At 35.4% G+C, this 16,888-nt stretch overlaps 1 protein-coding gene across 1 annotated transcript in view; it reads left to right on the forward strand.

Annotated features, from left to right (window-relative positions):
* Nucleotides 1-16,888, forward strand: part of USH2A (usherin) — a 389,040-nt gene that overhangs the window by 220,653 nt on the left and 151,499 nt on the right. Inside the window, exon 38 of the mRNA XM_031595830.2 lies at nucleotides 11,978-12,157. Within this exon, the coding sequence (XP_031451690.2) occupies nucleotides 11,978-12,157 (180 nt within the window). The remainder of the gene's footprint in view (nucleotides 1-11,977; nucleotides 12,158-16,888) is intronic.

Here is a 16,888-nt window from a genome sequence, read left to right on the forward strand (position 1 = left end):
GTGATACTCCTTCCTGCAGACAAATTGCCTCAAATCATTTTAATTCTGGCACCACCATGGACATAGCTTTGAAGAAGAATTTGTTTTAGAGTTTTTTATTCCAAAGCAAGAAATACTAATATTATCAGATCATAAACAACTTTTCTTTCTATAAGAGAGGGTTATTTCTTTTTGCAATCTGATAAACTTCCAATTCTCTGAGGACTTGGAAAGAAAAAATGAGAGATTCAGAATTAATTCCCTCAAGAAGATTCTGCTTTCTTATTTATCCTTAGCATAGTTAAAATTAAGTACAGGATCATTTTTAATTGCATTTGGATATCTGAAGTGAAGCTGTTGCACTGGAAGAATCAGGTGTTACCTCTTTTCAAGAGAAGAGAGTTGGAGGAAATTCCCATCTTCCTTCCTGTGTGAGATAACTATGGTAACACTAAATTCATCCAAATCTATAGTTTTCTGGGTGTTGTGATGCCCGTGAATGCGAGTTTGACATCAAGAGAGGCTTTAGCTGTCTGTATGTACTTAGTGAGTTTTACAACATAAAGTTGCAGTACTCTGCATTGATCAGAAATGTAGAAGTCAAAGGATGCTGTTTTCTGATTTTCTACTTTTTGCAATTTCTATTGTTGACATAGCATCCAAAGTATTTACTTTTCAGCAAATTCTTGCTAGTTCACGTTGTATTTTTATAAAGAGAATTATTGATCAATTCTGATTATTTGGAGACAGCGTGCAAGATAGCATCCTCACAGCCTACTTTTTCCTGTGATAAATAACAAAAACTAACAATAGAGTAAAGCAATTCATTGTTAAAAAAAAAAAGTTTATAAGGTTGACTTTAAGTTGGATTTTGTTAATTTAATCTTTTTAGCTTGATTTCTTTAAACTATATATATATATATAAAGGAGGCACAGAATCTGTTAACTTGGCTTCTATTCAAACATTCCTCTTACAGTCTTGATTGACCACAAGTGCTTTCAGTGCTCTCTACAATCAGAATATAAATCTGGAATGTTAAGAGTCCGTCTAGAGCTTAAAAGCAATGTTTTTTGGAAAAGATATGACACCTGCTGATGTCAGTGGAATTAGGGAGGGGAATGCTGAAACTCCTTAAATTTCTTAGTCCTAGTGAATTTCATTTAAATGTAAGAGTTGTACTTGTTTGCATAATCATCATATACATATAAATATCTAAGTGTAGATTAACATTTACAGTTGCTACAGCTGAAAATGCAATACCTGACAGTAGATAAAAGTTAGGATGCAGTTTTATCTTAGCAAGAAAATATCTTTCACAAAAATGGCATATTCGTTACATGTAATCAAAGCACATGAATCATTTTCCAGACAAGCTATTTCATCAAAGAGCTGGTTTTTTTTTTTTTTTGGCCTATTAATGAGAAGTTAAGCCTTTCCTACCCTGTAGCTAAAACATTCGAGAAGTTCATACAAAAGAAATATCAGTAGCTTTTTCCAAGGTAGATAAATATCAGGACTGTGCTCCTACTGCATTCGTTCACTTACTAAAGATGTTTATAATGTCTGATGTACCTATGCCAGGGATGTTTCATTATCCTAAGGACAGGAAAAGTCACTCCAACTTTATTCCAGTAATTTAAGATTGTGTTAACCCTATATATTCTGCAATCTGATTTCTTTAGCTGTGATCCTTAACTTTTTTAATAGCATAATCATATTAAATGTGACACCACTAAAAACAATAATAATCGTTTCTTCAGGTGGAGCCAGGGAAAGTAGAGATCCTTGAATTTAGAAAAGGGTAAAGTTTCAAAATGAATGTGACTCCGAGAAATCATGATCACACTAGTAATTCCTCAGTTACCTTTGTAATGAATAAAAAGAAGTTTAATCTGGTTTGCTTTTTTTTTCTCCTGTGATGTTAAACGATGCTTTAGGTAACTCAGTACCTTAGTGTTTCTAAAGTCAAGGACCCTAAAGCTGCAAAACCTTTGTATCTAGATCCTGGTGACATTACATCATGGTTGGTTGAGTGAACTGAGGGCAGTTATGGGATACTGTAATCCTCCATGTGCTTTTCTCTACCCTGCTGAAATTGGGCAAGTTATTTAACCCCTGTGTAGCTGTCTCTCTGTAATATGAAGATAATACTTATCTACCTCCCTGTGACATTGTCAGGATTAATTAATGTTTGTATACTTTCAAACTATAAGATACTATAGAGATGCTAGATGTTATTGTCACTTAAAGTGAAGATTGTGGATTAGTCCTAAAGGTGTTTGGAGGAGGAGGATACATAATCCATTTTCAAATAGTTATATTTAATCTGATTACTTACATAAAACAACTTAGGGATACTTTTGAAGCAACGTATGTGCCAATTAAAGTTTTGTTTGCTTGGCTAGAAAATTCATAGTTTTGCGTACACTTTAGGATAATTATTGGGTAATTTTTAGTCAAGCTTCAGCAGCCTGTGTATGGTTCCAAAATACACCACTAGCATTATTTCCTTATGCATCTTTTCTGTTTCTAGGTACAAGTGTCTTGCAGTAAAGATAGGAGAGCAGTCTCTCTGATTTCTGAACTTGATTGTTTCCTTGGTGAAGAATTTAGTAAATAGTGCTTTTTAATTTGTCTTCCACATCTCTCTATTAATAGTTTTTTGTGATTTTTTTTTTTTTTCCCACATATACACAGGTCTGTTTCTATATTGTGTTAGTTGTTGGCTTTTGTGTTATAAAGGGAGTACAAAAAATGAGCCTTGTTTCTGTGAGGTACTTATTGTCAGTTAGTACAGGCTGAAATCCAACAGCAGGGTTAGTAGTATAGTCTTTGAGACTATCCCTGCTCCCTCACAATGGTCTGGGGAATATTAGCGATCTTCTGGAACTGACACTGGTGAACGGTATTGAGTAAAAGGGAATCTGCTGATTAGTTCTCCTATTAAAATGATTAATTAGTTAATGAATGTCTTTTAGAGTTTTTAACTGCCATTAAGACTGAGGAAGCCGCTTTAGCTGCGCTTAGGTATCTGTTGCAAAAAGTAATTTACATCTTTGGACAAAAAATTATTTGTGTCAAAGTATGTGATCCAAATAAAATAAATATAATCTGACTGGACCTTTCGCAGATGAAGAAATTTCAATTGAATATGTGGTGAATATCTTTAGAGAGTAATGTAAAACCCATCTGTTTTCTCAGCTAGAGAAAGCATGGTGAAAATTTGTTTGACAAGATTTGATGAAGTTTCTATTTGACATATATAAAGGGGATCAAATTGGGTGCTATTTAGATAATTGTCTTATCTGAATTCAGAAAGATAAGATACTGTGATGAGTCTTCCCTTTTTAGGGGTGATTATGTGCAGTTAGTATGGTTATTTGTTACTCTGCATGCTGTTGCCCTGAACAGTCTAGGAAGTGCTACTCTACCAGTGAGTACAACAAAGGCTCACCTGAATGATTCTGAGGCTCTTCCAATCTCCAAGTGCTCCATTTATGATGCCTCATGTAAGATGACTGGAAAGGCCAAAATAATATCTTTATGTGAAATAAAAATCCTAGATCAACTTCAGAGCTTCAGTCATTCCAAAGCATTACAAGTAAATGTAATGGCATTTGACAGTATTGACATTTTTTATATGTGTTTTTTGGCTAACTCAGCATTCTCAAAAAAAAAAATAGTATTTTCCCTTTGTAATTGAAAGGGTTAAATAGTACCAATTCATTACTACTCACAAAAGGATTTATTTTGTTCTCATAAATCAGTTTTATTCCACATTTTTATTATTCCCTTGGGTCAGCTGCTCCAATTGAAATCAATACAAGTGCAAGTGACACAATCAATCTAGATATTTGATTATGGATTTGAGACTCCCAGTTCTGCTCTGTGTGTTTAGCTAGTCTCCTTCTCATAGTGTCCCTGGAGAACGGCAAATTCTTATTGGCATCCATGAATTATGGGCATAGATTCAGAAACCAGATACTGTGATAATCTTCATTTATGTACAGCTGCAGTAAGAAAAAAGCAAGCTCTAACCATAGAAAAACTAACTTGAAGATTTTAAAGCTACTTGTTTCTGAACTTCTTTCAGTATGTAAAATCTCTTTTAAAATTACAAAATCTCATCATTTGCCAGTAAAATTTCTCAAACAAAATAGATTGAATCTGTAATTATGTACTTTACCTTCAATTTAACTTCACGAGTACAGAAAGCATTTTTATTTGATGCTTTCCTGTCATTTATACACAATGTGATGTTATGCTGCTTGCAGTGCTATTGTCTGCAGTACTAAACTGTTCTGGGACATTGGAGGGACTCACTGTCCAGTCAGGAGCTGATAGGAACATTGTGCTTCAGGGGCCATGAATGAGCATTACAGAATGTTGTACCCTAAATCTTCTCAAAGATGTTGCAAATCTTTCCTAATTCATGCAAGCATCTTGGTAGTTTTGTCCTCTTCTGTATGTTACAACTTAATGAGTTAGCAGAATAGCTGTTGATGCTTGGTCTTTCTCTTTTGCGTTGTGAAGCACTGTGTGAATAGGTTTTTCCTGTCCCCTGATAAGAAGGCTGAGAGAGGAAAGGTTTGGAACAACTTTAGCACTCAAGAGTTCTACTTTGGGCTAGTTCAGATTCCAAGTCGTCTTGTCACCTACACCCAACTTGCAGATGAGCAGGAGGCCGTGTCTGACCTACCACTGCTTCTTCCTCTTCCTTCCTGTGATAAAATTGTTCTAGACAATGACATTTTCTTGCAAAATTTCTGGGAAAGTATAGATGTAGTTGAAAGATCTTAAAACTGTTTGCAGCAAAATACGTTCTGGCCACTCAGCTTGAATTGTGTGGATTTCCTCACTGGAAAGGCAGTTGGTGACTGCCACGGGCAGTTTGCAAAGAAAAGAAGCAGAGCAGAGGCGCTCCGAGAGCTCACAGACAACTGTAATTCTCAGTAGGTTATGTAAGTACTAAGTTGGTATAAGTGTAATTAGCAAGTTAGTAAATTTTTGCAGCATGTTTCTTGAATAAAGCAGAACATCTTGAATTGAAAGGGACAAGGATCATGGAGCCCAACCCCTGGCTCCACACAGCATTGCCCAAACTGCAAATCTTCTGTCTTAGAGCAGTGCCCAAATACTTCTTGCACTCCAGCAACTCTGTGCCCACTGCCCTGGGGAACCTGTTCATTGCCCATGGTGCAGAACCTTTCCCTAACCCCATCCTGACCCTTCTTACACTGTGGCATCAAAATCTGCACCCAGTGTTCAGTGTGAGACAGCACCAGAACAGAGCAGCAATTCTTTCACAGGCTTAGGGTTGGTTGGGAGTTTATCATTATTGAAGGTTGTAGTCCCCCAACTGAGTGCTCCAGCAGACACAGGACCCATCATTGGTGTTGAAAGCAGAGGTGAGAAAGGCATTAAACATCTCTGCTCCATCTGTGTCCCAATTTGTGAGGTGACCATCCTTATCAGATGGTGCAACAATGTTATCTCTGGTTCTCCTTTTGCTGTTAACATTATTTTTAAGAAGCCCTTTTTGTTTCCCCTGGTGCACTGACCAGCTTCAACACTGGGTGAGCTTTGGCCACATTAATTTTCTCTCTAAAAAAGTGAATCTATGTAGACCTTCCATATTGCCCAGCTGTGCTTCCTCATACGCTTTCATTTTCTGCCTAAGTTCTAGAAGACCCCTGCTCAGCCAAGACAGCCTTCTGCCCTCCTAGCTTGACTTCTGACAGGAGTTTCCTGCTTAGAAAGGGAACAGCACTGATAGACCCCACCAACTTCAAAAGCAGTTTCCCAGGGAAAAACTAATTCACTGAGTAACCTGAAGTCTGCCTTCCATATCCAGACTTTAATTATCAAGGACAAAAGAAAAAAAAAAATGAAGTTTTTGTGGATTGTTCAGTATTTTGGATAAGTATGGAATAAATATATTGAATTCATAGTTTAACTAGTTTATCACATTGTTTGTAAATTACCTATCTTGCCTCATCTGGCAATTTAATCTGTCCTCTGAGGATGAGAATTAATATTTCTTATGATATGAGAGGCTGTAAGTTTTCATCTGTTTGATGTGCTAAGTCAGTGATCTGTACCTGGTAACAATACAACTGTCAACTCAGGAGCAGGGAAGTTCACTAGGATTGATACAAAATCAGCAGTGCACTCAAAACAAAAATAAAAACAACAAAAGTAAACGCTGCAAAAAAAAAAAAGCATGTCACCAATATTTTCATAGAATCATGAAATCTTTTGGGTTGGAAGGAACCTTTAATGGTCATCTAGTCTAACTTCCCTGCAATGAACAGGGATGTTTTTGTCAAAGAGGAGTATAAAGTCAAAGTGGAGAAAACACTTCATGTGACTGATACAACAATTAGGATGACAATTGAAAAGCAGTTGATTATTACAGTTCTTGGGAAAAGAAAGTCACTGAAAACACTGAGAAAATATTTTTAGCAGTTCGTGCTATAATGGAATGATGGAAAATCACATTTTGTACTCTGAATACAACTGGACAAAAGAATGAGACTAGAAAAGAGAAAGCATGCATATTCACAGAATTCTCCCCAGGGGGGAAAAAAAAAAGTAAAAAAAAAAAAAAAAAAGTGTTGTCAGAGAGCCAGAAAAGGTAAAGGCAGAAACCAGTGCTCAGTGAAGGGCTCAGTGAGGAAGAGATGAGTGGAATGATTGGGAAAGTAGATGAAAAGGCGTCATATTTTAGTTTTCTTTTCCTATTCTGACATTAACTTTTTTTGTGGCCTAAGATAAGATGCTTAAACTCCGTATACTAACACATACCTAAATCAGGCCAACACAAACCTGCAAGTTTTTGTGCTAGTTAACCAAGCAATCTTTGTGTAATTCTCTAGGTCAGTGCATGAACTTTTTCTCGACCTGGATTTTTTTCTACTTTTATTCATTCTGTAGCCTTCTGTCATGCAAATAGTTCTGCTTCTATCTGTTTTAATACCGTGAAGCAAGATGATCTCTAATGTAAGAATGGTGATCAGAACCTGTGTGAACAGGTGTGTGGACATAATGGAAACCGTAGAGATTGGTGATATTTCAGAACATGATATGAAACCTTGAACTTGCCCCTTATCCCCAAAAACACTTTTACCATGTACTGTCATGAAGTACGCAGTGTACTTTTGTGACTGAAGCCTCGTGTTATTTTGAAATAGAAAGAAAATAATAGATGTTTGTGATGATCATACTAAAGTACTTTTAGCTTGCTTAACTTTCAGGTTGAAATCTCTCTGCATTTCACAAATTAATGGTCGTGTAATAATTCAGATAAAGCTGGGGGTAAGATAAGCAGTTGGTGAATTTCTAAGGATACTGCATCACATGTAGGAAGAGGCAGAAATTCTTGGTTTTGCAAAGGTTCAGTTGTTGAAGTTTCCCAAATGAAAAATGAGCAGAGAAGAATAGAGTAGCTGATTTTTGCCCCCGTATCTTCTGTATAATGAGAGCTAGCTCTTGATGATTGAGGAAAGGAAAATGCATGAGCACTCAGCGAAAAATTTAGCCAAACTCCTTGCTTTCTGAAGTCAGCACTGTAGTTGTGTTAGTGTGCTTGTGATTCAGACTGGTTGTGTTTAAGCTTACTGATTTAAGACTTACAAAAGCAGTGATCGTAATCAGAGAATTCAGTATTTTGGAAAAAATTGCCTGTGCATATGAAACATGAGTTTTTGCAGCCTAATACATTAGGAAGCAGCAGCTGTAGTTTTTGGCCTTTTGCCTTAAAAACACTAATTGATCTAAATAGAAAGAATACCCTTAAAAGTGGCAATTTCTAGAAAAAAGCTAGTTTTAAAATGTGAGATGAATGCATTTGGTTTATATTATCTCATTTTTCATCACAGCCTTTGTCATGAGGATGGTTTCATGTCGTACCATTTTCTGCACTCCTTACAACCTTTGTCACATGAATAAGATATCAGAACGCTAATGACTAATATACAGTATTCTGTGTCTGCTGATACTATACTGTACTACTATGACCTTTGCAATATTATGTATTCTGATTGGCTGTCCATTTCACCTCTTCCCCACAAGTTAATAAGGCTGTAAAAAGGAGAGAACTTGAAATGGCCAGCCAGTCAAATTACAGAATATTGAAAAGGTCAGAGCAGTACGGCACACAGAAAAAAATTACGGAATATATGAGGCATTAAAATTCTTGTGACAATGATTATAACAAGAATGGAAAAGGATACCCATTTATGTTATTTCAATCTAGTGAACCCCAAAGGATGATGGACCCAGGACAGCAGTAATTTACGCACCAACGACCCTCAGGAGCTTTATTCACTCATTTACAGTAGCACTCAAAAACAGAAACGCACGTCTGCTCAGGAGCCTACTTTCAATTGCCCAACAAAACCAGAGTGAACCTTCATATACAGATAGTCACCATCGAGGGTGCTGTGTGAAGCTTAGCGCTTTTAAGTAATGTTTTTTTTATGGAATACATGATTTTGTATCTTTTTAACATAAGAATATTTTATTACTCAACTTTTCAAGTATACATAGTTTTCAAGTAAGTACGTGAATATTTGTTAGTCTTAATTTCCTTAATTGCATAATATTTCCTGAAACATTGGGATACTTTCATCTGTCATTAACTAGGAACAAACTGGTAAAAACACAATTTTTTCTCAAATACCAGACTTGTGCCAAAGAAATCCTTCAGAAATATTGGGAAAATATCAAGTCCAATGAGCAAGAAGTCTGATAATAGATCAGTGATTCAAAAATTATGGAATGATGTTGAAGTATGAGATGGATTAAGGAGTATGAGGAAGCCTTTTGTGTTTGTAAATGATTCAGTCTTTTTTGAGAGGCTGTAAGGAATGGTGGCTCTGAACTGCCTTTGATCTTAATTCATCTTTTGGTAAAGGTGTTTGGATGCCTAATTTTTGAAGGACATGCTGAGCCAGTAGTTTATCTTCTGCCACCTTTGTTAGGTTGCCCTTGATAACTGTGTCTCAGGGACCACTTTCTTGTTGGGGTGCTCAAGGCAGGAGCTACGAGGCAGAAATGTGTAGGAACAAGAAAGTATTCTGGTAGAAACCATTTGTGTAAAGTAAAACAATGTCTTTTAGGATGATACCTGTGTTTGAGACTGTTGCTCTTTAGGACTGAAGCAGACTTGTTGGTAGGCTAAAGTAGGATCCGTGAGCAGGGTGGAGAGAAGAATATACATGAAAAATGGAAAAAGAGGCATCATCTACTTATACTCTCAAATGGGTCCACACTGGAGCAGTCTAGGCAGGAGTGGCACAGAGTGATATGACAGGGTTATCACTGTATCACTTTCTGTCAGGCTGAACCTATGTGTCTGCATTTTCCAGCCCACTGAAAGTAAAGTTTAAGCAGTGAGAAGTGGCAAAGCTGCATATTGCAAGTCATCCCCAGCAAGACCTGCATTTTAAAAATGTTCTAATATTTCACTTGCCAGTAGCAGTAAGTTGCTTCGCTGGCAATGGCGATAAAATACCTTTTGTCCATGTAAAATTTGATTTGGGAAACTTGGAAGCGTTCCTCAGGTTTTTATCAGAAGCAGTGAAAAATTTTGAATTGCTGTGTTGTCTTGCTCATTGTAAATCTGCAAGTTCGTTTTTGAGCTGAACAAAATGGTTATGTAATTACATACTTCTCCTAATTATTGAGTAATTATATACTTCTTATAATTGCCAAGTAATCACTCTGCTATAACTAGAATTTAATGTTACAACTAATTGTATAATTACTGTATATTAATGTTGTTATCCAGGCAACTCGGAATACTGCTATCCTTTTGATTCTTTTTTGTTACTCTAAACCGTATTTTTTAAGAAGATGCATAAGTTTGCCATTGGAAGATTAATGGTGGAACATGTATATCAGAAGTACAGGCTTTCATTAGGGGCTGAGGTTGGTGGAATTAATATATTAACATATTCAAACTTCACTGAAGATAGAAAAGGTTGACTTTTCTTATGAAATGGTACATAAATTGCTGTTAGGGAGCCTTTTGTTTACGATTGAGGTTTGAATCTGCCCTATGTGCCTCAATCTGTACAACTGGAAATTTAAACTTTTCTATACATTGTATGTGAAACATTTAAAAGTGCACGTGTTTTCACAGCCAGAAGAGTCTGTATTTCACATCATTGGAACCTTAAGCATATATGTCAATTAGCCATTTGTTGGCTTTATTGTTGTTAATAAAATAATAGGTGCATATAACAGTCACATTTTTGGGTGGGTGTCACAAACAGTGAGTCACAGATTGCATGGTGATGCATGGGGAAAATGTGACAAATGATGGGAGAAAAGTGCTTTATTGGATTGTTCCTACTCCCACATCACATCCAGGGACAGTTTCATAAAGATGCCTTGTGCCTCCTTGATAGACAGCTTAAAAAATGACATCAAGTAAAGCAGATGCATTTTTTCTACTGCTGGCTGAGTAGACAGTGCATGAATAATCTCAGACAAAATCACTTCTGCAAAATTGGTATCTCTGTATATGGCATATGTAAGAGTTGATTGTTCTTCTTTCATGATAAGGAGCTTTGCCTCCCTTGCTATTTATAAAATAAACTCTCTAAGGCTAACGCAAAATTTGTTGAACTCCAAAATAAATCCATCGGATTTCATGGAATGATTCTAGATTCACACTACTGTAGTCTGAGCAGACTGGCAACTCATGTAGAAGGTGAGCACTGAGGACATTAACTGCAAGATGGACTTATGAAATGGCTCAACTCATTTCCCGTCTCCAAAAAGTTAGAGTTAGCTTGCCATATGTTAACAAAAGAATAAGTGAAACACTTTGTGCAGCTCTGTAAATGCTGCAATAATAGAGTGGCATGGACTTCTACCATAAGTGTATCATACAGACTGTTTATAAGAACTGGACAAATGTACAGACCACTCATGTTTGGTAAGATGTAATGTGAGAATGACAAAAGATGTACTGCATATACACATTTAAGCAAATTTTATGGAAATATGGAATATTTGAAAACCTGCTTCAGGTTTAATTTCAGTGTTAACAGTTGACTTGATACTTGCATAAATTAGGTTAATTCAAAAATGGCTTTGAAAAGAATTTGCCTGTTTTCATTAAATTATATCTTAGATTTCGTAGAGGGCTCAGACTTCAATATTTAATCTTTTGCCTGTGATAATGCCTTAATTTTAGCTATTTTTAATAGCTGTGTTCTGCTTAACCTCATTCTGTACCTGTGGTTTCAGAATTTTCTGAGATTCTGCTGTTATTTGTAATGCAAAATTGCCATCGACTTTGACATGAGAGCTCTGCATGGAATGATGGATAGTAGTATTATATTAATCATTTATATAGCATTTTAGTTGTTCAAAATATTGGGTAATCTTTGAATGAACCCAGTTTTCTCTCTGTTATGTGAGCGAAATCTTTGTCGAGTCAAAAAGTTATTACTTGACAAATAATTATTTTTTATTTTCCAGTCTTGCTTACAAGTTATTCTGAGGAGTTTTATTTTGTTATTTTTATAGGATCGAATAGTTGTGTAGCTTAAGTCTGTGGTCTTGAAAGGATTGTAGAGGACAGGCAGTGGTTGTCCTGTGATGATTTAAACGGGCAATCTGAATACTTATGTCCATACCCTGACCAGTTTACATCTACTGCTCTCACACAGCTGCTCAAGAACACAAGTCATTTCTGAAAGCTGGCTTTTGTTTGCAACATATAGCACATATACATAGCAGTCAGGTTTGCGATTGCATGGTTGTTCCATTTGTTTTTCAACTTGTATGAGTACTTAAAAATGTTATCCAAATGAGGAAAAAATGGGGAACAATATTTACTCTTCAGGTAAGACGTTTTTGTTCTTGATATCAATACCAAATTTTTATTTGAGTAGAAGTTTTGCTTCTTAAAGAACAACAAATACCAGACACAAAACCTAACGTTTGTTCTTCCTCCACATACTTTCTCTTTCTTAACAGCTAATGCTAATTATTCTGTTGTAAATGACACTCGAATATTATGCAGCAGCAACGAATCCAATGTATGGGTACCCATTAAAGGACTGATTCCATTTTCTAACTACACAGTACAAGTGAAGGCTTCCAACAGCCAGAGCAGCTTGATAAGTGATGCTATAACCATAGTGATGCCTCCAGGAGGTAAGTATGACAAACTGCTGTTTTTGTGCATGTAACAATTACGCAAATACTCTGTTAAACAAAACGTTATTTATTATTACAACTGAGGACTGGAAGCTCAGAAGAATATATTTGCATTAGTAGTTCTTAGTAACAAAAGTGTTCTTTTCAGCTTCAAATTTATTGCATTACTCAATTGAAAAAGATAGAAAACGAAAACTAGTAGTTGCACAGTTAATGTATTAGGTAAGTAAGAAGAGCATCATATGCCTTTTTTTTTTTCCATGAATAGTGTTGGGCTCCATCATGGGGGAATAATCTAATCTAAGAGTGTAAAGAGAGTCACCTGCATTTTGCAGTCTGGTGTAACCTTAAGAAAGAAAAACAGTTGCAGTGTGCTGGTTCACAATGAATTACACTCTGAACAACTTGAGCATTATCTTATACATATATATCATAATTAAGCAAATACTCTCTAAATACTCTGCATTGTTTGTTTGTTTGTTTAAGTGAAACTTCAATTTGCAGCTGATATATATTTGTTCCTTTTGTGTTCTCTTTTCATGAGCATCCTAATGAACAAGCTTTTTTTGAAATACCAGTGGAAACAGTGAAGTTAAGATGATTTTGAATCATAAAATGAGAACCTGGTTGAGCTTGATCTTGAGAGATGTGTATAGTTGTAGCTGAGCATAAGTAGTGCAAGAAAACAGAGGCAACCAAACAATAACAACAAAAAAAACCCTCCACAAAATAATAAAATTACAAAAAAATATGACTACTCTTGGAGCAGTTTCCTTGCAAAGGACTGATTGGTTTGGTGGCAAAAAGAAAGTCTTCTGAAAAGTGAATAAAATGGTAGGGCTTATTGAGCAAGTTGAAAAAGATTAAGTGTATTTTTCAAACCTGTTTATTCAATTAGCCATAATACATCATAAAACCAGATGTGAATTCTACTGATCACTTAAAAATGTGCCTAATCCCAATATTGCTGTTTGATTCTGCATGAAGAAATAGCAGTATTTGGTAGTGAAAAATTCACCAAATGAAAAGGTAAAGGATTTTTAAAGATGAACAAGGATGTGCACAAGTTTATGACAGCCATTAAGATGCACTTTCTTTCATCATTAGATTGTTGTTGATTACAATTAGAAAACTTATAGCTTTGAAATTATCTTTTTTATGACCTTGTGGTAGTTTAAAAGCAATACCTCATTGATTAAATAGGTTTTAGTTCATGCTTCCTTTTTGTTAATGATCTGAAAACATATTATCCTGATTTACACATAAAATCATGCTGAAAAGCATGTGGCATTCACTAGGATATGTGTGTTTAAGTAGAATTAAATTAGCAGTGAGAGTTATTAAAGAAATCTTCCGTGCTATTGTCCAGTGGACTGTGATCTGTGGTGAAATGAATAGTAAATGAAGCAATACATATGAGAGAAGGATTCTCACATACTCTATATCCTTGCTATACATGTAAACACGTGCAGGCAAACATACATATACATATATATATAGGACAATGTATGCTTATTTTACTATGATATTTATTATAAACACTTTGCCATGCAATTCAAATGTACAGTATATTATAAGCCAATTGATAATTTTGCATTGGGTGTATTCCATCACTGGCAAATGCATTCTAAATCATTAAATGAAATCTGGATCTTACTAAAAACATTTTATTTTTTACCTTAGTGACCAAGTTTTCACTTTAGGAGAAGTTGTATTGCATCAAAGAATGAAAGAGTTCTCATTGTATGCAAAACCACAGCCTCCCAATGGGTGTAACATAAATAAATACTATTCTCTTAAGAGTAATAAAAACGCAGTTTCTAAAATTACTTTGTAAGAAATAGAGGGAGCGTATTGGAAGAGTGTTTAAATGGGATAGGGATGAATAGGACAGGAGTATTCATACTGAAGTTACTGCAAATCATTATTATTTTTAATTAATATCCAGGTGGTTTTTTTTTCCAAAAAATTTTGTTTCATTTTTTATTTAAAATATAACACACATGATATAATGCACACTGGGTCTTTAGTGTTACTTGATTGAATATGTCTTAATTTCTCATCAGGTTGATTTGCTGTGCTTATAAGTCGATGTTTAAAAAAATCTTGGAAAGAGGGAATATATTTCATCTAAGCTCTTGACTAAAATTGCAGTGCAGGTTCAAGAGTTCTTGGAAAGATTAAAAAAATAAAAACTGAATCCAAATGTTAATCCATAAATATGAAACTTTCTTTTGACCCTTACCCTATAGTGATCTGGAGTTACTAATGGGGTTAGGATTTCAACTCTTAATGGGTCTTGGTGCATTAGTGTTTTGTATGCATGGAATTCAGCATCCAGTTTAATAAGTGGTTGACATTGGTGATGTCCCTTAATTTGCTTAAATCTAATTGGCTCTTTTATCAGTCAAACCTGTATGGATTGGCAATTGATCAGAAAGGGTCAGCCATGACTGTGCATGTACTTAAATGCTGGATCCACCAGTTAAAGTCACTGTTGCATAATAAGAAGCTGAAATCGTGAGAACAAATGATCTTCAGAGTTGGGAGGTAAAAGAAAGCAGAGAAGTTTTTCAGGATGTTCAAGTTCAGAACAAAGGCATTATGGAGTATATAAATTTTAAATACACTGCTTTTTGCCTCAAGACTTAAAGCATTTTTTTCCAGATGAACTGAAATCTTGTCTGAAACTGTCTTTGTTACATCAAAGAACTGCATAGAAAGCTAAAAGAGATGGGAGAAGCATAAAAGGGCATAGTTTAAAATGATTAGTGACAAATTTCATACCACATAGGTAGAAGTAAATTTTTTTGAGTTTTACATTTTTTCTGAAAAGAATAAATTTGTTCTATTTATCTTGTCCTAAACTGCTTTGGTAGAAGTTGTAAAAGATAATGTACTAGCCAAGGCTCCACATTAATTTGAGGATGCCAGGCAATAAAAGATCTGGAGAACAAATCACTTTAGAATAATGTAATTAGGTAAATGAAATGATACAGAGGATGTAAAACTGCAAAAATCTGGGAGAAAATTTTTTTGTACAGAGCGCTTGGTTATACATTTTTCTCATTAATCAATGTTGTTTTTTTGATGCATTGGCAAACAGAGGACTCAGAGAATTTGGAATTACCTTATGAGTGATAGTAAGCTAACAGAAATGAAAGACGCAATTACTATTGGTAAGACCTTGTTAACTCCACTTGTTCCCAGCCACTGGCTGCAGGAAAAAAAAAATGTAATACAGAAGTGAATGAGAAATCTTGCATGCAGAAATGAAGAAGAGGTTGCTTTGCTGAGAAATAGCGGTGAAGAGAGAGAGCAGAGAGAGACAGGCTGCTAACCAGACAAGAGACAGGAACGTGGAGGCTAACCCAACACCAGTAGGAGAGAAAGCACAGGAAAGGACTGCATTCCCAAATGATAGGAGGTACGAAACTTGTTGTGGGTGATAATTCTGTCTTATTGCAGGGAATTGTCTTTGCGAGGTTACCTGTGTTGAGTATTACCAACAATAAACTTGATGCTGCCTTGTCTGTAGAAAAGAACTTAGTGTTGATATATTTTTCTATTCCCTAGGTAATATGTAAAAGAGAGGATACTCAAGAAAAAAAAAAAAAGTACTTAAACAGTGAATTGTCTTTTTAATCTCTGCCATAATTTATGGAGTATGTTGCTGTTTTATATTCTTGGTCTGACTCTTGATCAGACTCATAAGCATCTGCCCTTTGCCGATCAAATGTCTGTAGCCAGGATGCTGCATGCCTCTGCCTTGCATGCTCCAGCTTCTCAGAAGCAAAAAGTGAACCTACATATTTATCACTTGATGTCTGTTCACCATCTACAGAACATGGCATCCTGCAGGCAAAGGATTTCAGCTTCTGTTAGTTTAGGTAGCAATGCCTCCGAGACTGGATATTGAACCACATCATAGTGTCATTGATCTAATCATGCAAGCAAATAAGAACCAAATCGTACACCTTATATTCACATCTAGAAACATTTGCTCATGCAAGTTAATCATTGGAGGCAACATGCCTCCTTGATGAATTAGTAAATAAAGCAAACAGAAGTCCAGAAATATTTAAGAAGAAAAATCAAACCTGTGTACACTAAAATTTTCCTTAGATAAATTTGTTTTTCCATTCACTCAGGATCACATATATACAGTCATACCAGAAAACCTGTTTTGAAGGAATTTCCTAGGTTTCAGGTTCTCATTTCTCTCCTTTACACTATTCTTCCCCCACTCCTTCTCCCTGTAAGCATGGAATAATATCCAACAGGATTCTTTTTGTTCTTTATCTTCTGTTTCTTTTTAATTTTTCATCCCTTTCATTCTCTTCTGCCACTTCTTGTAGAGTAGTAAAAACAGAATTGAAAAAGGAAAAAAAAAAAAAAAAACAGGTAGCACAGGGGAAAAAAAATGTTTGTGAAATCACATTGATAGAAAAAAAGATATTTTAAAAAGTTCAAAATTCTCAAACTTGTGATGTTTCTGTACCTTCAGACAAATATAATTGGTGATTTTTATAAGAAAGAAGAAATGTTTTTTAAAAAAATTAGTTGTAAATAATTTTGTGAAAGATGTTTATGGAAAGTTCTGAATGAAAAAATTGTAGCCGTGTCTTTTCTAGAGGTAGTTTAAGGAGACAGCTGGATGGACTAGGGAGGAGGATAAAGCTGCCCTACATCTTTCATAAGTGACCTAGCTAATTAAAGCATGTCAGT

This window comes from Phasianus colchicus, chromosome 2, assembly GCF_987193195.1.
Source record: "Phasianus colchicus chromosome 2, bPhaCol1.hap1.1, whole genome shotgun sequence".
NCBI lineage: Eukaryota > Metazoa > Chordata > Aves > Galliformes > Phasianidae > Phasianus > Phasianus colchicus.